Genomic DNA, 24,781 nt, shown 5'->3' on the forward strand with positions numbered 1-24,781 from the left:
CCGTTTTTCGATTTCATCAAATCTCAGCTTCTTATTAGCGTTTTTGTGTCAAACACTGTCGCCATGGTTACGGGGCTGCCCAGCTATGGGACGAACTGCCTCCCGGGTTGCCAGATCATGTGCGCATATCCCCCCACGGATGCGTTGACCGGGTATGGTCTAGTGTATCATAATTATAACAGGTGTTTAAATCATAATATATTTCTCAGTGATATAATGATGTTGTGTGTGTGTGTGTGTGTGTGTGTGTGTGTGTGTTTGTTTGTTTGTTCCAGAACCTCCATCTCAGTGAGGACGTTGCCGGGGCAACCTTCATGGCTGCCGGCAGCTCTGCTCCAGAGCTCTTCACCTCTCTGATTGGTCAGTGGCTCAGCCAATCAGGAGCTGTTTGAACTTTAGTGTAGTTTAGGTTAGTTAACGTGCAATGGTAGGACAGAACACATATTTTATATTTAGCTATTTATAGTAGGTTAAAAAAAGAACAAGCAAGGGATTTGTGGAACCATGTGATCTGAATGTATCTCAGTGTTTAGATCCTCTTTATTGAAACAATTCATTTTTTTTTTTTTTTTTTTATATATCTTTTTATTTGGTTTTCAACATTAAAAACATTTCGTTACCCCATTCCTTTCCCCCCAGCACAAATACAAGTTAACTGTTTTTCTTCTCTCTTTGTCTTTTTTTTTTTTTTTGTTCTCTTATTTTGTCATTTCATCATACCCTCAGTTATTTTACATAAGAAAAAGGAAAAAGAATCAATAACAAATGATAATACTAATAACAAAAATACTTAACTAATAACATTAATGATAATAGCCATAATAACAGTAATAATAATAATACATAACAAAACAAAAGCCAGGTACTTAGAGAACAGCAAACAAGAAAAAACAAACAAACAAATAACAAAAAAAACAGAAGCATAGTAACAGATATTATTCGAGTGTATTGCATACTCAGCATTTTTATCATTTCGTACTTAATTGTTTATACATGATTATTCGACTTTGCATGCTGTTTGTCGCCCATGGACCTGGATGTTGAGAAGATCGATACCACTATTTATTTCTTTTTCTTTTCTCTCTTTTTTTTATTGTTATGGATTTATTTATTTTTATAATTTTTTTTAATAGTTTTTTTTTTTTTTTTTTTTTTTTTTTTAGTTTTTTTTTCCTATTGGGATAACTTCCCTTCAATATTTCTTATGTTATTGATAATGTTTCCCCATATACTATCAAATTTCATTGGTTTCCCTTTCACATTGTACATGATTTTTTCTGAGGTGGAGTATGACAGGAGTTCTCTCCACCAATGTGTGAGTGTGGGCGGTTGGTTAGCTTTCCAATTGGTCAATATACATTCTTTTGCTGCTGTCATTATTAATAGTATCGATTTCCTCTCATCCTTGTTAAATTCCTTGAGCATCTCTACATCTCCCAATATGGATATTCGGGGGTCAGGGGGAACCTCTTTTTGTAAAATCTCAGACATAAATTTATAAATATTATTCCAAAAGCTGTTCAGATGTGTACACTTCCAAAACATATGTATGAGGCAAGGGGCAAGGCTGAGATATTTACTATGAGGCCAACCCGGATGTTTAGTAAATGTCCAGCGAGAGGCGCTGTTTCACCCGTGCCGACCTGTGAGTTCAGAAAGAATTTATTTTAACGCAAGCCGATGGGTTTTTACCAACTTTCAGACTCGATTTTCTTACTGTAATAAAAATTGTCATAAATTCTATATGCTTCCAGTCGCTAGTTTAAAGTCTCCTTTCAATCATCAGGATATGCGTTTTGCTAAATTATGGTTCTATTTATTATAAAATTGACGATAAAGTAGGCTATTCTCTAGGAGGGGCGGGATGATTTGATTGACACGCTACACAACCAATAGCATTCATTCCCCGCCCCCGCTCTTGATTGACAAGTTACCCAACCAATAATGGTCTGAACTCATTCTGACGCGTAGTGAAAGATGGCGGAGCCACAGTCTGCAGCAAAGGATTCATTTTCGGTCTGTAGAAAGCAGCGGAGGGGGTTTGTCCATCTCATTTATACAGTCTATGGTATGAGGTCCCCATTCTCTGATTGACATCGTGGGCATGTAGGTGGTGTGTTGGGGCTAAATCGATGCATCCTCTGTGGGGTGTAATACACACGATGGAGTATCTTAAATTGTATAAGTCTGTGATTGGTGCTAACCAGAGTTTTCTGTGAGCTCTGTAGTAGATCTTCCCATTCTTTCAACGTATATACATATCCAATATCATTTTCCCATTTCTGTTTGTGCTGTCCAGAGTTATGTTTTATTTCACAATTCATAGCGGTGTATCATTTTGAAATTAATCCTTTTTGTGATTTTGCATTCCATATAGTTTTTTCAATTGGGGTTTCTTTAATACTAGGAAAGTAATTATTCATATTGGTTTTCACCCAGCTTCTTATTTGCAAAAATTTAAAAAAGTGTGTTCCGGGTATCTGATACAGGTTTTTTATGAATGTGAAATCCGCAAATATCTCCTTGACACAGAGATCCCCTAGTTCTGTGATTCCTTTGTCTTTCCAGCTTGCAATAATGCCATATCTTATGTTATCTGGGACTAAAGGATTGTTCCATAAAGGTGTGTGTTTGAATAAGACAGGCAGAAGTACCTAGCATTCTATGGCTTTCCTGCCAACATTCGAATGTGTGGCTAATGATTTGGCTTTTTGTGATCCTATGCAAATTTTTTAATGAGCCTAAAAAAGGAATTGATCTCAATGAAATTGGTTTCACCAGTTGTTGTTCTATAGTTAACCAGGCTGGATTTGTATTGTCTCTTTGGAGCCAGGACCAGACGGTTCGTAGTTGTGATGCCAAATAATATAATTTAAAATTAGGTAAATTTAATCCTCCTTTTGAGATTGGGGCTTGCAGTGTTGATATCTTTACTCTGATTTTTTTCTCAGCCCATAAGAACCGTGAGATGGTTCTATTTATTTCTATAAACATTTTAGAAGGACATTTTAACGGGATTGATTGAAAAAAATACATGAATTTTGGCAAGACATTCATTTTGATTATGTTAACTCTTCCGATTAACGATATAGGTAGGTTTTTCCACCTGTGCAGGTCACTTTTAGCCTTCTCCAAAAGCGGTATGTAATTAGCTTGGTAGGCTTTGTTCAATTCATTTGTGACAGTTATTCCTAAATATTTTAATCCCTTTGGTTGCCATTTGAATGAGGATAACAGTTGATAATTATTAAGGTGGGTGTGGCTGTTTAGTGGCATTACTTCAGTTTTTTCGTAGTTAAGTTTGTATCCTGATAGATTGCTATATTCTTTTATTGTGTTAAATAGTTCTGGTAGAGACTGATCTGGTTTTGAGATGTATAACAATAAATCATCCGCATATAAAGATCTCTTCCATACCAAATTTTATCCCTTTAATTTCTGAATTTGTTCTAATAGCGGCTGCCAATGATTCAATAGCAATAGCGAATAGTAATGGTGATAACGGGCAGCCTTGTCTGCTTCCTCTTGCCAAGGGGAAAGGTTTTGATAGGATCCCATTTGTAAGAATCTGTGCTTTGGGTGCTCTATATAATAATTTTATATGGTTAATAAATGTTTCGCCAAAATTCATATGTTGTAATGTGCTAAATAAAAAGCCCCATTCCACAGTGTCAAAGGCTTTTTCTGCGTCCATTGACATAACTAATCTAGGCTCCGTTTCATTTTTGGATAGCTCTATAATGTGAAAAAGTCTGCGGATATTATCTGCTCCTTGTCTTTGTTGGATAAATCCCGTTTGGTCCTCATGAATTAGTGAGCTTATTACCATTTCCAGTCTTAGAGACAACATTTTAGAAATTATTTTAAAATCAACATTGAGTAGTGATAGCGGTCTGTATGACCCACATAAGGTTTCATCCTTCGATGGTTTATGAAAAACATTAATTGTTGCCAGTTCAAGTGTAGGCGGGAGTCTCCCTGTTTGAAAGGAGTCATTAAGCATGTTTAAGTATGGTGTGAGTAACCTGCCTCTGAATTTTTTTAGGAACTCTATTGTAAATCCGTCCGGTCCCGGCGCCTTTCCCAATTGTAGATGGTCCATTGCTTTTATAATTTCATCTGGTGTAATCATTTCATCCAGCTTTTCTTTTAAATTATCCGATAACCTAGGTAGCGATATTTTGTTTAGAAATTCTTCAGATTTTGATACGTTTAATTTTCCCCTGGATTTGTACAGTTCCTGATAAAATGACTCAAAGCATCCATTTATTTATTTCGGTTCAAATACCATTTCTCCTTCTTTGTTTTTTATGGAGTGAATTATTTTAGCATCTTCCTCTGCTTTTATTTGCCAGCTGAGTAGTTTGCCCGTCTTATCTCCGTTTTTCATAGTAGTGGTACCTAGTCCTAATCATGTCCGCTTCTGCTCTGCTTGTTGTCAAATTGTTATATTCAAGGCGTTTTTGAGTAATGATGCTACCTGTGTCTGGATTTTTTGTGATTGCGTGTTGGATTTCAAGTGTGTGGATTTCTTCTTCCAGTCTGTTAAGATATAGCTTCTTGTTTTTATTTTTATTTGCTGCGAATGACATGACTTGTCCTCTCAAATATGCTTTTAAACATTCCCATATCGTGGTTGCTGAGGCTGAGTTTGTATTTAATTCCAAAAAATCATCTATTTCATGTTCTATATATGTAATGAACTCCGGGTCATTTAGAAGATGGTTTTGAAATCTCCATCTAAAAGTTTTCGCGTGATTGGGAGTCTGATTTAATGTCATTTTGATAGGGCAATGGTCCGATAAAGTGGCAGCCAGGTATTTGCATTCAATAATCTTAAAACTTAAGGGTTTGCTTATGAGTATATTGTCGATTCTGGAATATGTATCATGTACATTTGAGTAGAATGAGAAGTCTTTTTCTGTTGGATTGCGAGATCTCCATGCATCGATAAGCCCCATATCACACATTCCTTCTTTTAAAGTTCTTGCTGCTCTGCTTAGAGTGCATGAGTTCCTTGTCGATTTATCAAGAATCGGGTCCAAAACCAAGTTGTGAGCAAGTTAGTTTAGCCATTATATCTTTAAAGAACTGTGGCTCGTCACTGTTTGGTCCATAGACGTTAACTAAGGTATATGGTTCATTATTTACATCACATTTGACCATTATCCATCTTCCCTCCTTATCTTTGTCAACCGAATGTATTTTCAGAGAAATTTGTTTATTTACCAATATAGCGACTCCTCTAGATCTTGAGTTATATGATGAGTAAAGTACTTTTCCAACCCAGTCTCTACGTAATTTCTCATGCTCACTATCTGTGAGGTGAGTTTCCTGTATAAATGCCAAACCACAGTCTTTCATTTTTAGATAATTCAATATTTTTCTCCTTTTGATAGGGTTATTAATTAGAAATAACATAAATATGTATCTACTGTAGAAATCTCTTTTAATCAAAACATACTCAATAGAAAATAAGCAATCCTATTTATAAAATGTAGAAATGAAGGAAAAAGTAACCCCCCCCCCAACAGAGTCTCACACACACACACACACACATTCCGGAGAACCGTGGTTACGCCAGTAACCTGGCGCCACCCAGCTGACGTTCCTCATCTACAGCGGCCACTATAGCCCAACGACGCTCCCACACACACACACACACACACACACACAGTCCAGAGATCCGTGGTTACGCCAGTAACCTGGCGCCACCCAGCTGGCGTTCATCATCTACAGCGGCCACTATAGACCAACAGCGCCTCCCCCCCCCCTCCCCCCCCCCCCCCCCCCACACACACACACACACACACACACACACAATTCTCTGCGACCGTTACGTTCCAACTCACTCCGACACAAGTCTGCGCTACAAGATCCAAACGTGCACGCGCGCACGCAGGGGAGAGCGCAACAAGCACACCCTCCCCCACGCGCGCGCGCACACGCACACAGAGAGGGAGTGAGGGAGAGAGAGACAGAGCGGGTGCGCGCCTCGCGCAGACCCACTCCGCCGTCCGTCCCACCGCACCTCCCCTCTTATTATTTCAAACCCAAAGACAACCACCTCCCCCACAATATGCCCCTTTCATTTTAAAGTCATATGATTGTCCATCAACATAATCACAAACTTAATTGTAGCGACCATACCCTGCTAAGATATAAATCGTCCATGAAGTGTTTTTTGTGTCCTTTTTTTTTTTTTTTTCTCTCTCACATTCTCCCCCTCACGCCTCTTCATTAGACATTTAGTTAATTCAACATGTGATCTATACGGCATTTAATATCGATATGGTGTGCTTTTCACTTATCTGTTGTTGTCTGTTGTTAGTCCATTGTTGTCTTTTAGCGTAGTGAGGGAAAGTTTAAGCTCAAGTTCCTTCATAGAGTTCACGTTCGCACCGCGGCTCAACAGTTCTTTGTCGGGCCTCTTCAGTCTTTAATCCATCGCATCCATCTCTCGTACAAAGTCTTCAGCTGCGGCTGGGCTGTTGAGTATCGTTGTAGTGCCATTATATTGGAGTCGGAATCTGGCCGGGTGAATTATAGAGTATGATGTTATTCCTTTTTGTCGTAATGTCTCTTTCACTCGGTCATATTCCTTTCTTTTGCTCCGCACTTCAGGGCTTAGATCCGGAAAAAGGAATATTTTCGTGGTATCATAGTAGAGTGTCTTCTTCTCCCGTGCCAGACGAGCAACTTCGTCTTTAATTCTGGTGCTTTGGAAGCGGATGAAGACGGCCCTCGGCCTCGGGTTGCTTGGGTTCTTGTGTTTGGAGGCGATGCGGAAAGCCTTCTCAATGAGTGAGGGTGAGGCGAGATGTTCGCCCAGCAGCTTCGGTACAAAACCCACAAGAAAGGCAATCAGGTCCCGCTTCTCAACTCCCTCGGGGAGTCCGACCAGGAATGCATTTGCCCTCCTCATTTCGTCATCTTTTTCTTGGTTTTTGCGTTTTAATAAAGCCACCTCTTTCTCCAGTGTTGCAATGGTCTTCCCAGCGCATGTAATGTTGTCTTCATTAGCGCTGACTCTCTGTTGAATCTCCTCTATTTGTTCTCCCAGCCCAGCCAGGGACGTCTGGATGTTACTTAATTTACTTTGCACTTCTCCCATCTTTGCGTCGATCTGTCGGCTAATGCCCGCATTGCTTTCTTTGATCTCATTCATTAGTTGAGAGAGCGTTATCTCCTCGGATGCCATCTCAGGAATGGTCAGCGCGTTATTAACACATCCACCGCCAAGGGTAAATCTCATAATGTACTCACCAGTGCCAAGGTTTTATTGTTGTTTTTTGTTTTTTTCACGTCGCCATAGACCCCGTTAAAATCCTTAAGAATGCGCGATGCACTGTTTGTAAACATCGTGCACATGTCCCTGTGTCTACCAGTGCAGACCACGTGTCAAACTGGGCATCCATGTTGTAGTTAGAACAGTTTATGTTAAACAGTGATGACCGAGGAGAAAAAACTACAAGGGAGAAAATGGCGTTTTTGTGTGCGCTTTAGAATGGAGGCCGACGGAAACGGCAAAACCAGATCGCAAATAGATCCGTTCCGGTGGTGTTACACTGAAAATGGTCCGTGTAGAAAATTGAAAAAAAGGGAAAAAGCACCCGGACCGTAGCACTACGGTCTCGGCGCTTAACAGGTGGATTTAATGGACCGTACGACTACGTTCTTGGCGGTTAATGTGTTAAAAAGATAAAATAATCCAAGTTGGCAACTTTCACCCTGCAAGACCAAATCCATCCATGAGAGGTCAGCAGAGGCTCACATAATCACTCTGAGCAATGAGTTAAAGTTAGTTATGAAGGGTTTTTAACAAGTGGTGGAAAAAGTACTCAAATGTTTTACTCAAGTAAAAGTATCAATACTGCAATGTAGTATTGATACTACTGTTCTCTGTTACAGTACTCTGTTACAAGTAAACGTCCAGAATTCAACATTTACTTGAGTAACAGTACAAAAGTATTGGTATCAATGTACTTAAAGTTCCAAAAGTAAAAGTACTAAAATGTTTGAAAATAGCTGTGACACTAAAGGTCTCTCTCTCTCTCTCTCTCTCTCTAGGCGTGTTCATAACTAAAGGAGATGTAGGAGTAGGGTTAACTAAAGGTCTCTCTCTCTCTCTCTCTCTCTCTCTCTCTCTCTCTCTCTCTCTCTAGGTGTGTTCATAACTAAAGGAGATGTAGGAGTAGGGTTAACTAAAGGTCTCTCTCTCTCTCTCTCTCTCTCTCTAGGTGTGTTCATAACTAAAGGAGATGTAGGAGTAGGGTTAACTAAAGGTCTCTCTCTCTCTCTCTCTCTCTCTCTCTCTCTAGGCGTGTTCATAACTAAAGGAGATGTAGGAGTAGGAACCATCGTAGGATCAGCTGTCTTCAACATCCTGGTCATCATCGGCCTCAGTGGAATCTTTGCAGGACAGGTACTCTATCTACTGTATCTACTGTACTTGTTCTACTGTACACCACTGGTTCTACTGTACACCACTGGTTCTACTGTACACCACTGGTTCTACTGTACCTAATGTCAGCATTCAGCCATAACAGCAGATCTAAAAGCTCACAACTCGTCTCATTGCTGTGAGCTTGTAGATTGCCGACCCCAGTTGGACTCTGGTCCAACTAAATACTCGCTGGTGTTCTCTTTCTGTCCAGGTGGTGGCGCTAACCTGGTGGTCCTTGTTCAGAGATTCCACCTACTACATCCTGTCTGTACTGGCGCTCATTGCGGTGAGACATGACTGTTATCAACTATGTTACGTTTATGTTACTGTCAACTATGTTACCTTTATGTTACTTTATGCCAGGACTTACTTTAACAGGAAGTATGATCACATCTCCCCCATTGTTGCCTCCCTACACTGGCTTGCGTCACATTTGTTTCACAGGCTACTTCCATCTGGGACTTCGGTAGCACAATCGATCGACTTTAATGTTTGTCTTTAAGTCTTTAAAGGGCTGGCACCATTGTACATATCAGAGCGTCTACCTCCCAATAACTCTACAAGAGTCTTGAGGTCTATTGACCAGTCACTCCTTAAGGTCCCAGCAACAAAGTTGAAAACCCGGGGAGATAGATCATTTTCCTCCATAGCGCCACACTGTGGAAGGAGCTTCCACCCCATGTTAGAGCGTCTCAAACCCTGCCTGTGTTTAAATCACGTTTGAAAACTCACTTGTTCTCCTTGGCGTTTGAACATTCAGATTGAGAAGCTGCTGTTTCCTCTATAGGCATTGTGTCCAGTGTTGTCCTGTTTATTGTGTGTTGTTTCTGCTCTTGTTTATTTTAGTATTTTGTTACTGAGTGTTACAGCACTTTGGTTTCAACACTGTTGTTTTAAATGTGCTCTATGACTAAAAGTGGGTTGGATTGGATTGTTTGTTCAGTAACAGGGGTCTCTGTCCATCTTTAGTGTGTTGGTTAGGGTTAGTTCAGTTCCAGCTCTGTAGTAAACACAGCTCTGTAGTAAACACAGCTCTGTAGTAAACACAGCTCTGTAGTAAACACAGCTCTGTAGTAAACACAGCTCTGTAGTAAACACAGCTCTGTAGTAAACACAGCTCTGTAGTAAACACAGCGCTGTAGTAAACACAGGTCTGTAGTAAACACAGCAGAATATATTCATGTTCAGTCACTCGGGAGAGACTGGGAGTAGAGCTGTTGCTCCTTCACTTGGAGAGGAGCCAGCTTAGGTGTTTCGGGCATCTAGTACTGATGCCTCCAGAGCGTCTCCCTATGGAGGTCCTCTGTGCCCGTCCCACTGGGAGGAGACACCCTGGCAGACCAAGGACCAGACGGGGGGATTACATCTCCACACTGGCCTAGGAACACCTCAGAATCCCCCAGGAGGAGTGGCTAATGTTGGATGACTCTGGATAAGCGGTTGAAGATGGATGGATGGATGGATGGATGGAGGATGCAGGGTACAAATTTCGTCCAATCAGGACAGAGAACCCCACAGAGATTATTTATTAGCTTCAATGTTGTGGTGTCTTAGTGTCATCACTTGTTTGACCCCCAGGAAGATTAGCCACTCCTAAGACAGTGACTAATGGGATCTGAAATATCCTGTGACCTGTATGAGTTCTTTCCTATGATTGGATAATATGAGTATCCTGACCTGAAAATGTATTTTCTTTTTAATAAAGAGCTGGAGAGACATGGAGACTCCTGTTACTGAACAAACACTCTATAGTAATGATTACTATCACAATATAGAGCTATTTAACACTGTTACTGAACAAACACTCTATAGTAATGATTACTATCACAATATAGATCTATTTAACACTGTTACTGAACACACACTCTATAGTAATGATTACTATCACAATATAGATCTATTTAACACTGTTACTGAACAAACACTCTATAGTAATGATTACTATCACAATATAGAGCTATTTAACACTGTTACTGAACAAACACTCTATAGTAATGATTGTTTTCACAATATAGATCTATTTAACACTGTTACTGAACAAACACTCTATAGTAATGATTACTATCACAATATAGATCTATTTAACACTGTTACTGAACAAACACTCTATAGTAATGATTACTATCACAATATAGATCTATTTAACACTGTTACTGAACACACACTCTATAGTAATGATTACTATCACAATATAGATCTATTTAACACTGTTACTGAACACACACTCTATAGTAATGATTACTATCACAATATAGATCTATTTAACACTGTTACTGAACAAACACTCTATAGTAATGATTACTATCACAATATAGATCTATTTAACACTGTTACTGAACAAACACTCTATAGTAATGATTACTATCACAATATAGAGCTATTTAACACTGTTACTGAACAAACACTCTATAGTAATGATTACTATCACAATATAGAGCTATTTAACACTGTTACTGAACAAACACTCTATATAGTAATGATTACTATCACAATATAGAGCTATTTAGCACTTATTTCAACAATGAAATATCCCTCACACCATCTTTAAATGTGTCACAATAATGTACGTCTTAAAGAATGTGTTCATTCTCTGTCTACAGGTCATCTATGATGATACCGTTTTCTGGTGAGTCTGAAATCAATAATTACATTCATAGTTTTGTCCTGAAGAAATGAAACATATTGTCATAGCAAAGATGACGATGATGATGATTATTATTTTGGCTCACTCTATAGTAGTCACTCTATAGTAGTCAGGACAGAGAACTCTTACAGGATAAACCAGTGGTATTGAAAGTGATGAAACAAAAACAAAACAAAATGCAGATTTTGTAGTTTTTCGATGTCTCTCCTGATTCGATCATATTGGTATCCTGACCTGAAATAATATGTTCTGTTTCAGACCCCTGTTACTGAACACATACTCTATAGAGACAGACAGACCCCTGTTACTGAACACATACTCTCTATAGAGACAGACAGACCTCTGTTACTGAACACATACTCTATAGAGACAGACAGACCCCTGTTACTGAACACATACTCTATAGAGACAGACAGACCCCTGTTACTGAACACATACTCTATAGAGACAGACAGACTCCTGTTACTGAACACATACTCTATAGAGACAGACAGACCTCTGTTACTGAACACATACTCTATAGAGACAGACAGACTCCTGTTACTGAACACATACTCTATAGAGACAGACAGACTCCTGTTACTGAACACATACTCTATAGAGACAGACAGACCCCTGTTACTGAACACATACTATATAGAGACAGACAGACTCCTGTTACTGAACACATACTCTATAGAGACAGATAGACCCCTGTTACTGAACACATACTCTATAGAGACAGACAGACCCCTGTTACTGAACACATACTCTATAGAGACAGACAGACCTCTGTTACTGAACACATACTCTATAGAGACAGACAGACTCCTGTTACTGAACACATACTCTATAGAGACAGACAGACCCCTGTTACTGAACAAATACTCTCTATAGAGACAGACAGACTCCTGTTACTGAACACATACTCTATAGAGACAGACAGACTCCTGTTACTGAACACATACTCTATAGAGACAGACAGACTCCTGTTACTGAACACATACTCTATAGAGACAGACAGACCTCTGTTACTGAACAAATACTCTCTATAGAGACAGACAGACCCCTGTTACTGAACACATACTCTCTATAGAGACAGACAGACCCCTGTTACTGAACACATACTCTATAGAGACAGACAGACCCCTGTTACTGAACACATACTCTATAGAGACAGACAGACCTCTGTTACTGAACACATACTCTCTATAGAGACAGACAGACCTCTGTTACTGAACACATACTCTATAGAGACAGACAGACCCCTGTTACTGAACACATACTCTCTATAGAGACAGACAGACCCCTGTTACTGAACACATACTCTCTATAGAGACAGACAGACTCCTGTTACTGAACACATACTCTATAGAGACAGACAGACCTCTGTTACTGAACACATACTCTATAGAGACAGACAGACCCCTGTTACTGAACACATACTCTATAGAGACAGACAGACTCCTGTTACTGAACACATACTCTATAGAGACAGACAGACTCCTGTTACTGAACACATACTCTATAGAGACAGACAGACCCCTGTTACTGAACACATACTCTATAGAGACAGACAGACCCCTGTTACTGAACACATACTCTCTATAGAGACAGACAGACTCCTGTTACTGAACACATACTCTATAGAGACAGACAGACCTCTGTTACTGAACACATACTCTATAGAGACAGACAGACCCCTGTTACTGAACACATACTCTCTATAGAGACAGACAGACTCCTGTTACTGAACACATACTCTATAGAGACAGACAGACCTCTGTTACTGAACACATACTCTATAGAGACAGACAGACCTCTGTTACTGAACACATACTCTATAGAGACAGACAGACTCCTGTTACTGAACACATACTCTATAGAGACAGACAGACCTCTGTTACTGAACACATACTCTATAGAGACAGACAGACCTCTGTTACTGAACACATACTCTATAGAGACAGACAGACCCCTGTTACTGAACACATACTCTATAGAGACAGACAGACCTCTGTTACTGAACACATACTCTCTATAGAGACAGACAGACTCCTGTTACTGAACACATACTCTATAGAGACAGACAGACCCCTGTTACTGAACACATACTCTATAGAGACAGACAGACTCCTGTTACTGAACACACACTCTATAGAGACAGACAGACTCCTGTTACTGAACACATACTCTATAGAGACAGACAGACTCCTGTTACTGAACACATACTCTCTATAGAGACAGACAGACCTCTGTTACTGAACACATACTCTATAGAGACAGACAGACCCCTGTTACTGAACACATACTCTATAGAGACAGACAGACTCCTGTTACTGAACACATACTCTATAGAGACAGACAGACTCCTGTTACTGAACACATACTCTATAGAGACAGACAGACTCCTGTTACTGAACACATACTCTCTATAGAGACAGACAGACTCCTGTTACTGAACACATACTCTCTATAGAGACAGACAGACCCCTGTTACTGAACACATACTCTATAGAGACAGACAGACTCCTGTTACTGAACACATACTCTATAGAGACAGACAGACCTCTGTTACTGAACACATACTCTATAGAGACAGACAGACCTCTGATACTGAACACATACTCTCTATAGAGACAGACAGACTCCTGTTACTGAACACATACTCTATAGAGACAGACAGACTCCTGTTACTGAACACATACTCTATAGAGACAGACAGACCTCTGTTACTGAACACATACTCTCTATAGAGACAGACAGACTCCTGTTACTGAACACATACTCTATAGAGACAGACAGACCTCTGTTACTGAACACATACTCTCTATAGAGACAGACAGACTCCTGTTACTGAACACATACTCTATAGAGACAGACAGACCTCTGTTACTGAACACATACTCTCTATAGAGACAGACAGACTCCTGTTACTGAACACATACTCTATAGAGACAGACAGACTCCTGTTACTGAACACATACTCTATAGAGACAGACAGACCTCTGTTACTGAACACATACTCTCTATAGAGACAGACAGACCCCTGTTACTGAACACATACTCTATAGAGACAGACAGACTCCTGTTACTGAACACATACTCTCTATAGAGACAGACAGACCCCTGTTACTGAACACATACTCTCTATAGAGACAGACAGACCCCTGTTACTGAACACATACTCTCTATAGAGACAGACAGACTCCTGTTACTGAACACATACTCTATAGAGACAGACAGACCTCTGTTACTGAACACATACTCTATAGAGACAGACAGACTCCTGTTACTGAACACATACTCTATAGAGACAGACAGACCTCTGTTACTGAACACATACTCTATAGAGACAGACAGACTCCTGTTACTGAACACATACTCTATAGAGACAGACAGACCTCTGTTACTGAACACATACTCTCTATAGAGACAGACAGACTCCTGTTACTGAACACATACTCTATAGAGACAGACAGACCTCTGTTACTGAACACATACTCTCTATAGAGACAGACAGACTCCTGTTACTGAACACATACTCTATAGAGACAGACAGACTCCTGTTACTGAACACATACTCTATAGAGACAGACAGACCTCTGTTACTGAACACATACTCTCTATAGAGACAGACAGACCCCTGTTACTGAACACATACTCTATAGAGACAGACAGACTCCTGTTACTGAACACATACTCTCTATAGAGACAGACAGACCCCTGTTACTGAACACATACTCTCTATAGAGACAGACAGACCCCTGTTACTGAACACATACTCTCTATAGAGACAGACAGACTCCTGTTACTGAACACATACTCTATAGAGACAGACAGACCTCTGTTACTGAACACATACTCTATAGAGACAGACAGACTCCTGTTACTGAACACATACTCTATAGAGACAGACAGACCTCTGTTACTGAACACATACTCTATAGAGACAGACAGACCTCTGTTACTGAACACATACTCTATAGAGACAGACAGACCCCTGTTACTGAACACATACTCTATAGAGACAGACAGACCCCTGTTACTGAACACATACTCTATAGAGACAGACAGACCTCTGTTACTGAACACATACTCTATAGAGACAGACAGACTCCTGTTACTGAACACATACTCTATAGAGACAGACAGACCTCTGTTACTGAACACATACTCTATAGAGACAGACAGACCTCTGTTACTGAACACATACTCTATAGAGACAGACAGACCTCTGTTACTGAACACATACTCTATAGAGACAGACAGACCTCTGTTACTGAACACATACTCTATAGAGACAGACAGACTCCTGTTACTGAACACATACTCTATAGAGACAGACAGACTCCTGTTACTGAACACATACTCTATAGAGACAGACAGACCCCTGTTACTGAACACATACTCTATAGAGACAGACAGACCCCTGTTACTGAACACATACTCTCTATAGAGACAGACAGACCTCTGTTACTGAACACATACTCTATAGAGACAGACAGACCCCTGTTACTGAACACATACTCTATAGAGACAGACAGACCCCTGTTACTGAACACATACTCTATAGAGACAGACAGACCCCTGTTACTGAACACATACTCTCTATAGAGACAGACAGACCTCTGTTACTGAACACATACTCTATAGAGACAGACAGACCTCTGTTACTGAACACATACTCTCTATAGAGACAGACAGACCTCTGTTACTGAACACATACTCTATAGAGACAGACAGACCCCTGTTACTGAACACATACTCTCTATAGAGACAGACAGACCTCTGTTACTGAACACATACTCTATAGAGACAGACAGACCTCTGTTACTGAACACATACTCTCTATAGAGACAGACAGACCCCTGTTACTGAACACATACTCTATAGAGACAGACAGACCCCTGTTACTGAACACATACTCTCTATAGAGACAGACAGACCCCTGTTACTGAACACATACTCTCTATAGAGACAGACAGACTCCTGTTACTGAACACATACTCTCTATAGAGACAGACAGACCCCTGTTACTGAACACATACTCTATAGAGACAGACAGACCCCTGTTACTGAACACATACTCTATAGAGACAGACAGACCTCTGTTACTGAACACATACTCTATAGAGACAGACAGACCCCTGTTACTGAACACATACTCTATAGAGACAGACAGACTCCTGTTACTGAACACATACTCTCTATAGAGACAGACAGACCCCTGTTACTGAACACATACTCTCTATAGAGACAGACAGACTCCTGTTACTGAACACATACTCTCTATAGAGACAGACAGACCCCTGTTACTGAACACATACTCTCTATAGAGACAGACAGACTCCTGTTACTGAACACATACTCTATAGAGACAGACAGACCTCTGTTACTGAACACATACTCTATAGAGACAGACAGACTCCTGTTACTGAACACATACTCTATAGAGACAGACAGACCTCTGTTACTGAACACATACTCTATAGAGACAGACAGACCTCTGTTACTGAACACATACTCTATAGAGACAGACAGACCCCTGTTACTGAACACATACTCTATAGAGACAGACAGACCTCTGTTACTGAACACATACTCTCTATAGAGACAGACAGACTCCTGTTACTGAACACATACTCTATAGAGACAGACAGACCCCTGTTACTGAACACATACTCTATAGAGACAGACAGACTCCTGTTACTGAACACATACTCTATAGAGACAGACAGACCTCTGTTACTGAACACATACTCTATAGAGACAGACAGACCTCTGTTACTGAACACATACTCTATAGAGACAGACAGACCTCTGTTACTGAACACATACTCTATAGAGACAGACAGACTCCTGTTACTGAACACATACTCTATAGAGACAGACAGACCCCTGTTACTGAACACATACTCTCTATAGAGACAGACAGACTCCTGTTACTGAACACATACTCTCTATAGAGACAGACAGACTCCTGTTACTGAACACATACTCTATAGAGACAGACAGACCTCTGTTACTGAACACATACTCTATAGAGACAGACAGACCTCTGTTACTGAACACATACTCTATAGAGACAGACAGACTCCTGTTACTGAACACATACTCTATAGAGACAGACAGACTCCTGTTACTGAACACATACTCTATAGAGAAAGACAGACTCCTGTTACTGAACACATACTCTCTATAGAGACAGACAGACTCCTGTTACTGAACACATACTCTCTGTAGAGACAGACAGACCCCTGTTACTGAACACATACTCTATAGAGACAGACAGACCCCTGTTACTGAACACATACTCTCTATAGAGACAGACAGACTCCTGTTACTGAACACATACTCTATAGAGACAGACAGACTCCTGTTACTGAACACATACTCTATAGAGACAGACAGACTCCTGTTACTGAACACATACTCTCTATAGAGACAGACAGACTCCTGTTACTGAACACATACTCTCTATAGAGACAGACAGACCCTGTTACTGAACACATACTCTATAGAGACAGACAGACTCCTGTTACTGAACACATACTCTATAGAGACAGACAGACCTCTGTTACTGAACACATACTCTATAGAGACAGACAGACCTCTGTTACTGAACACATACTCTCTATAGAGACAGACAGACTCCTGTTACTGAACACATACTCTATAGAGACAGACAGACTCCTGTTACTGAACACATACTCTATAGAGACAGACAGACCTCTGTTACTGAACACATACTCTCTATAGAGACAGACAGACCCCTGTTACTGAACACATACTCTATAGAGACAGACAGACTCCTGTTACTGAACACATACTCTATAGAGACAGACAGACCCCTGTTACTGAACACATACTCTCTATAGAGACAGACAGACCTCTGTTACTGAACACATACTCTATAGAGACAGACAGACTCCTGTTACTGAACACATACTCTCTATAGAGACAGACAGACCTCTGTTACTGAACACATACTCTATAGAGACAGACAGACCCCTGTTACTGAACACATACTCTGTAGAGACAGACAGACCCCTGTTACTGAACACATACTCTCTAGAGACAGACAGACCCCTGTTACTGAACACATACTCTCTATAGAGACAGACAGACCTCTGTTACTGAACACATACTCTATAGAGACAGACAGACCCCTGTTACTGAACACATACTCTGTAGAGACAGACAGACCCCTGTTACTGAACACATACTCTATAGAGACAGACAGACCTCTGTTACTGAACACATACTCTATAGAGACAGACAGACCCCTGTTACTGAACACATACTCTATAGAGACAGACAGACCTCTGTTACTGAACACATACTCTATAGAGACAGACAGACTCCTGTTACTGAACACATACTCTATAGAGACAGACAGACCTCTGTTACTGAACACATACTCTATAGAGACAGACAGACCCCTGTTACTGAACACATACTCTATAGAGACAGACAGACCCCTGTTACTGAACACATACTCTGTAGAGACAGACAGACCTCTGTTACTGAACACATACTCTATAGAGACAGACAGACCTCTGTTACTGAACACATACTCTCTATAGAGACAGACAGACCCCTGTTACTGAACACATACTCTGTAGAGACAGACAGACCTCTGTTACTGAACACATACTCTCTATAGAGACAGACAGACCCCTGTTACTGAACACATACTCTCTATAGAGACAGACAGACTCCTGTTACTGAACACATACTCTATAGAGACAGACAGACCTCTGTTACTGAACACATACTCTATAGAGACAGACAGACTCCTGTTACTGAACACATACTCTATAGAGACAGACAGACCTCTGTTACTGAACACATACTCTATAGAGACAGACAGACCTCTGTTACTGAACACATACTCTATAGAGACAGACAGACCCCTGTTACTGAACACATACTCTCTATAGAGACAGACAGACCTCTGTTACTGAACACATACTCTATAGAGACAGACAGACCCCTGTTACTGATGTCGTATATTAGCCCTTATTTGCTATATTTTATGAACGGTATGCAAGTAAAACATCTGATATAAATGTAACCTAGCTAAGTAAGCGGAATCATGAGTGACACAGACTGGTGTTCGCATAGGTAATGAAGGGCCTCAGATAGCTGTGAAGTCTAATTTACATTGCCTTTTGTTATCTTGGAGACACGAAGTCTAAAGTGATCAAAGAACTATTGGTCAACAGCCGGTGGGGGATTCTCCCCCATCCCACCCTTGTTTGTATTCAAATGCGAATGGACAGTTTAAAAGATGAACTAAAATGTTACTCATGGCTACGAGTACTGGTAGGACGTGAGGCTGCTTGGCTGTTAGGCCAGGGGCTTCGGCTCCTGGCTTCTTCTGCTGTTGTACTTGATGCTGAAATAAATGATCAATGATGGGAACTCTGGGTCCGCGATGTCCTCTCTTCTCCTCCACTTCTTATTACAACTAACCAGCCTGCTAACCCGCATTTTGGGCCTCTTCTGACACGTCATTTGGCGGGAGGAGAGGTGAGAATGGAGAGGCTATCTTTTTGGCTGGAGGACAAGATACCATCTGGGAACAGCGCTCAGCTTTTTGCTGAGGCGCTTGGACATTTAGAAAGAGACTACAAAGCAGCATTTTTGGATGGAACACTGACAATATGGGACGAGAGGTTATATTTGAAAGTGATAAAGAGATTTAAACCGCGGAACGTCTATTTTTGTTGCCGTGAGAGACAGTGTAAAGTGAGGATTTTGTTGTGACACTTTCTGGTCACTGGTATTTTATGTGAGTTTACTGTGTGAATTATTATTTCATTGAAGGTACACATGAGTTTTGTGCTGAGAAGACCGGGCGACTCCCGTGACGAGGTACATGCGAGAAGGTTATATCGTTTGGTGAAATGTATAAATTCAACTGTAGACTGTCAGCATCAAAGTTTGTTTGCTGTGTAACATTTTATTCCAGAGTTTAAGGTTAACAGAGAGACCTATGCACTGATTTGGAAGAGGAATATATTTTGATGCGATAACGTTTGATTATTTTATGGGTGTTTAAGATTTTTATCATCCCCGGACAAACTAGCGTTCGTTCGGGAGACTGGATGCGGTCCAGTCGACAGGATGTTATAGAATCTTGCAACCCATGAACTAATTAAAATTGTGTAAGATTTTTATTATCCCTGGAAAGAACTGGGCGTTCATTCGGTGGGCTGAAAAAGTTCGGCCATTAGATGATATAAAGTCTTGTAGCATAGTGATGTATTTTCTCTGAATAAGGTTTTTGAGTTGTTTTTGTATTTCAAGCTTGTTTTATTTTTAAATAGGTTCAGTATTTTGCCTTCTGAAATCAGTCCAGCGTCATGTGACCCATGACATAGGCAACAGATGTAAGCCGATATTGTTTCTAGATACTGATATTCTTTCTTGATTTTGTGAAACAGTTTGTCTATTTTATTTTGAAATTGAATGTAAATCACTGTATGACTTTATTGTGTAACTTTGATGCCTGTATCTAAGTTGTTCTGTCTGATTTGTTGTTTGAAGTTGAATCTTACTGAATGTCTTTTGTTCTGTTTGGAGTTGAGCCATGGTCTTGGGGGGTCGTATAAGTGTAAGTGAGAGTGTTGTTTTTTGATGTTTTTCCTTTCATACTGTTTTATTTAATATACTTGTTGCGAAAGACGTTATAAGTCTTTCGTGGGGGGATGTGTCGTATATTAGCCCTTATTTGCTATATTTTATGAACGGTATGCAAGTAAAACATCTGATATAAATGTAACCTAGCTAAGTAAGCGGAATCATGAGTGACACAGACTGGTGTTCGCATAGGTAATGAAGGGCCTCAGATAGCTGTGAAGTCTAATTTACATTGCCTTTTGTTATCTTGGAGACACGAAGTCTAAAGTGATCAAAGAACTATTGGTCAACAGCCGGTGGGGGATTCTCCCCCATCCCACCCTTGTTTGTATTCAAATGCGAATGGACAGTTTAAAAGATGAACTAAAATGTTACTCATGGCTACGAGTACTGGTAGGACGTGAGGCTGCTTGGCTGTTAGGCCAGGGGCTTCGGCTCCTGGCTTCTTCTGCTGTTGTACTTGATGCTGAAATAAATGATCAATGATGGGAACTCTGGGTCCGCGATGTCCTCTCTTCTCCTCCACTTCTTATTACAACTAACCAGCCTGCTAACCCGCATTTTGGGCCTCTTCTGACACGATACTGAACACATACTCTATAGAGACAGACAGACCCCTGTTACTGAACACATACTCTCTATAGAGACAGACAGACCTCTGTTACTGAACACATACTCTATAGAGACAGACAGACCCCTGTTACTGAACACATACTCTATAGAGACAGACAGACCCCTGTTACTGAACACATACTCTATAGAGACAGACAGACCTCTGTTACTGAACACATACTCTCTATAGAGACAGACAGACCTCTGTTACTGAACACATACTCTATAGAGACAGACAGACCTCTGTTACTGAACACATACTCTATAGAGACAGACAGACTCCTGTTACTGAACACATACTCTCTATAGAGACAGACAGACCCCTGTTACTGAACACATACTCTATAGAGACAGACAGACCTCTGTTACTGAACACATACTCTATAGAGACAGACAGACCTCTGTTACTGAACACATACTCTATAGAGACAGACAGACCTCTGTTACTGAACACATACTCTATAGAGACAGACAGACTCCTGTTACTGAACACATACTCTCTATAGAGACAGACAGACCCCTGTTACTGAACACATACTCTATAGAGACAGACAGACCCCTGTTACTGAACACATACTCTCTATAGAGACAGACAGACTCCTGTTACTGAACACATACTCTATAGAGACAGACAGACTCCTGTTACTGAACACATACACTCTATAGAGACAGACAGACTCCTGTTACTGAACACATACTCTATAGAGACAGACAGACCCCTGTTACTGAACACATACTCTCTATAGAGACAGAGTGTGGACCCTGTTCACCTGAGACCACAGTCGTTGACTCCTTAAAGAGAGGACTAAAGACCTACCTTTTTAACAAAGCATTTTTTTTTAGCTTCACTGGTTTTACCTCTAGGCTTTATGCCCTCATCTTTTAATTGTTTTGTTTCAGTTTCTCAGATGCTTTTAATCGTGTGTTGTTTCTTTTTATGCAACTGCCTATTGTAGTACTTAGAGATTTTTACAAATGTAAAGTGCATTATGAAAAAAATCTATTATTATTATTATTATTATTATTATTATTATTATTATTATTTATTATATCATACAGTAGGCCTACATGCAATAATGCCGTGTGTGTGTGTGTGTGTGTGTGTGTGTGTGTGTGTGTGTGTGTGTGTGTGTGTGTGTGTGTGTGTGTGTGTGTGTGTGTGTGTGTGTGTGTGTGTGTGTGTGTGTGTGTGTGTGTGTTTTGCAGGTGGGAGGCGCTGCTTCTCATGACCATGTATGGAGTGTACATCCTCATCATGAAGTGAGTATTATATTATATATACATAGTATATATAGTATTATAATTGTCTCCGCCAGGTCAATAGGCGTGGCCGAGACTATGTATTGCACGCTGTCCGTCCGTCCGTCTGTCCGTGGTTCTGTCTGTGGACAGCTAATCTCCGGCACCGTTGGCTTGATGCACACACACTCCCTGGATGCCAGAGCAGAACCTCTGCCCCAAATGTTTCACATGGGCCTGTTATAGCGCCACCAGGAGGCCGATTTTTGCAAAACACCTCTTTTGACACAGTACTCCTACAGATTTTGTCCAAACATCAATCAAATCGGTACACAGTTGCCCTCATTTATCAACGCAGCGTATATAAACCGGCGTATATTCTTCCATATATTCGGCCGTACACCAACGTCGAAGTCACATTTATCAACGAATCCTACACAGCTGATCCCAGCGTACATTTGGTCCCAGCCTTGATAAATCTCACGTCTGAAAACGAGCGCCATTTAAATAACACGCCCTTAAATATTCACAAAACGCCCGACTTCACGACATGAAGAACCAGAATACGACCCAAAAAAAGCATGTTTCCCCCGCTCGCCCCGCCTCGCCACACACGCACACGCCTCTCTCTCTCTCTCGCTCTCTCGCTCTCACACACACACACACACACACACACACACACACACACACACACACACACACACACACACACACACACACACACACACACACACACACACACACACACACACACACACACACACACACATACATGCGCCCGCCCAACTTCGTCTTTCCGTAGCGTAGCGGTACATGAGACTCGGGCGGAATGCAGTGATTCCGTGCCGCCACGTCGGGTTTATATCCTTAACCCAGCCAGGTTGTGTAGCCTACATAACTCTCTATGACATAACTCTATAACATAGGACAAACTGCTGTAAGTTTGTAGACCTCACTGTCCATGACCGCGGGACTCCCGGCGCAAAAGCGCTCGTATATTTTTGAAAATAGCAGATCTACAAGCTCACAACGCGTCGCGATGCAACGCTGGCTTGTGAGCTTGTAGATCTGCTATTTTCAATACAGACAGATCTACAATCTTATCTGAATGACTGTTAAAGCAGTTTGTTTAAATTACTTTATAAAATTATATATTTTCACAGCCATTATTTATTAGTGTAGATATATACATTTAGGAGTGGATTATGTGTCTAGATGCCTGTCAGACAGTCAAACAATGCTGCTCCGCAGGTCTAGAATGGAATAAACGGGCGCAGCCAACGTCAACAACTGGTCTCGACCAGACGTGAGATTTCAGCCTACGGTAGGATGAAGCCCACATATTGATAAATGCCGAAAGGTCCGGTGATCTCGCCGTACGCTCATTATTCGGGCTGCACCGCGTTGATAAATGAGGGCCAGTATCTCTACAGTCATTAAACAAAACTGGTCTTCAAGATTTTTCATATTCCATCCTGATTGGCTGAGATTGGCTTCCAAAGTTTGCAGGAGTGCTCCGTTTTGAACAAAATGCCTCAAATCATGAACACAGCGTGCGATTTCCGTGAAATTGTGCACGCACATTCTCACTAGGCCGAGGAAGAAATGCAACTTGAACATTTTCAAATCAGCTTCATGGTGGCGCTATAACAGGCCTATTCGTGTTTTTACCTATAACTGCACCGATCTGTGTATCACTTTGTATGTGCACTCCCTAGAGGCCAAGGAAAAAAAACTCTCCCAAAAACAAATATTGTGCTTTTGACTCTCTACAAAAAGTACATAATAAAATATAATCTGCAAGCTCACGTGGCACTGTGTTGTGAGCTCTGAATAGAGTAGAATGTTTCTAAAGTTCAATTCAGCAATGCACTGACTGATGTGAATGTACTCTCTAATCATATCAGTCTACTTTTGAATACTTTTAAAGTATTATCTTTAAAGCAAGTACTCCAGTACTTTAACTCAAGTACACAATTCACAGAGCAACTTTGTACTTTGTAGTTGAGTAACATTTTGACCAGGAGTATCTACATTTTTAAGTACTGAGGTTTTACTACTTTTTTCCACAACAGGAAATAACAAACCTTATGCCACAGAGCTGTTGTGTAAGGGTGACATCTAGTGGCAGAATGGTCTATTGTAGCTTTTAACCCATTAAGACCTGGAACTGTGTCATTTTTAGATTTGAGCTAAAAAGCATTATTTTA

At 40.7% G+C, this 24,781-nt stretch overlaps 1 protein-coding gene across 1 annotated transcript in view; it reads left to right on the top strand.

Annotated features, from left to right (window-relative positions):
* Positions 1-24,781, top strand: part of LOC311057466 (sodium/potassium/calcium exchanger 3) — a gene marked incomplete at its 5' end in the record, with an annotated part of 58,080 nt that overhangs the window by 19,768 nt on the left and 13,531 nt on the right. Inside the window, 5 exons of the mRNA XM_084074423.1 lie at positions 276-360; positions 8,322-8,425; positions 8,658-8,732; positions 11,047-11,072; positions 22,539-22,592. Of these exons, the coding sequence (XP_083930549.1) occupies positions 276-360; positions 8,322-8,425; positions 8,658-8,732; positions 11,047-11,072; positions 22,539-22,592 (344 nt within the window). The remainder of the gene's footprint in view (positions 1-275; positions 361-8,321; positions 8,426-8,657; positions 8,733-11,046; positions 11,073-22,538; positions 22,593-24,781) is intronic.

The sequence above is a fragment of the Gymnoscopelus microlampas genome (assembly GCF_963454915.1).
Source record: "Gymnoscopelus microlampas genome assembly, chromosome: 12".
Lineage (NCBI taxonomy): Eukaryota > Metazoa > Chordata > Actinopteri > Myctophiformes > Myctophidae > Gymnoscopelus > Gymnoscopelus microlampas.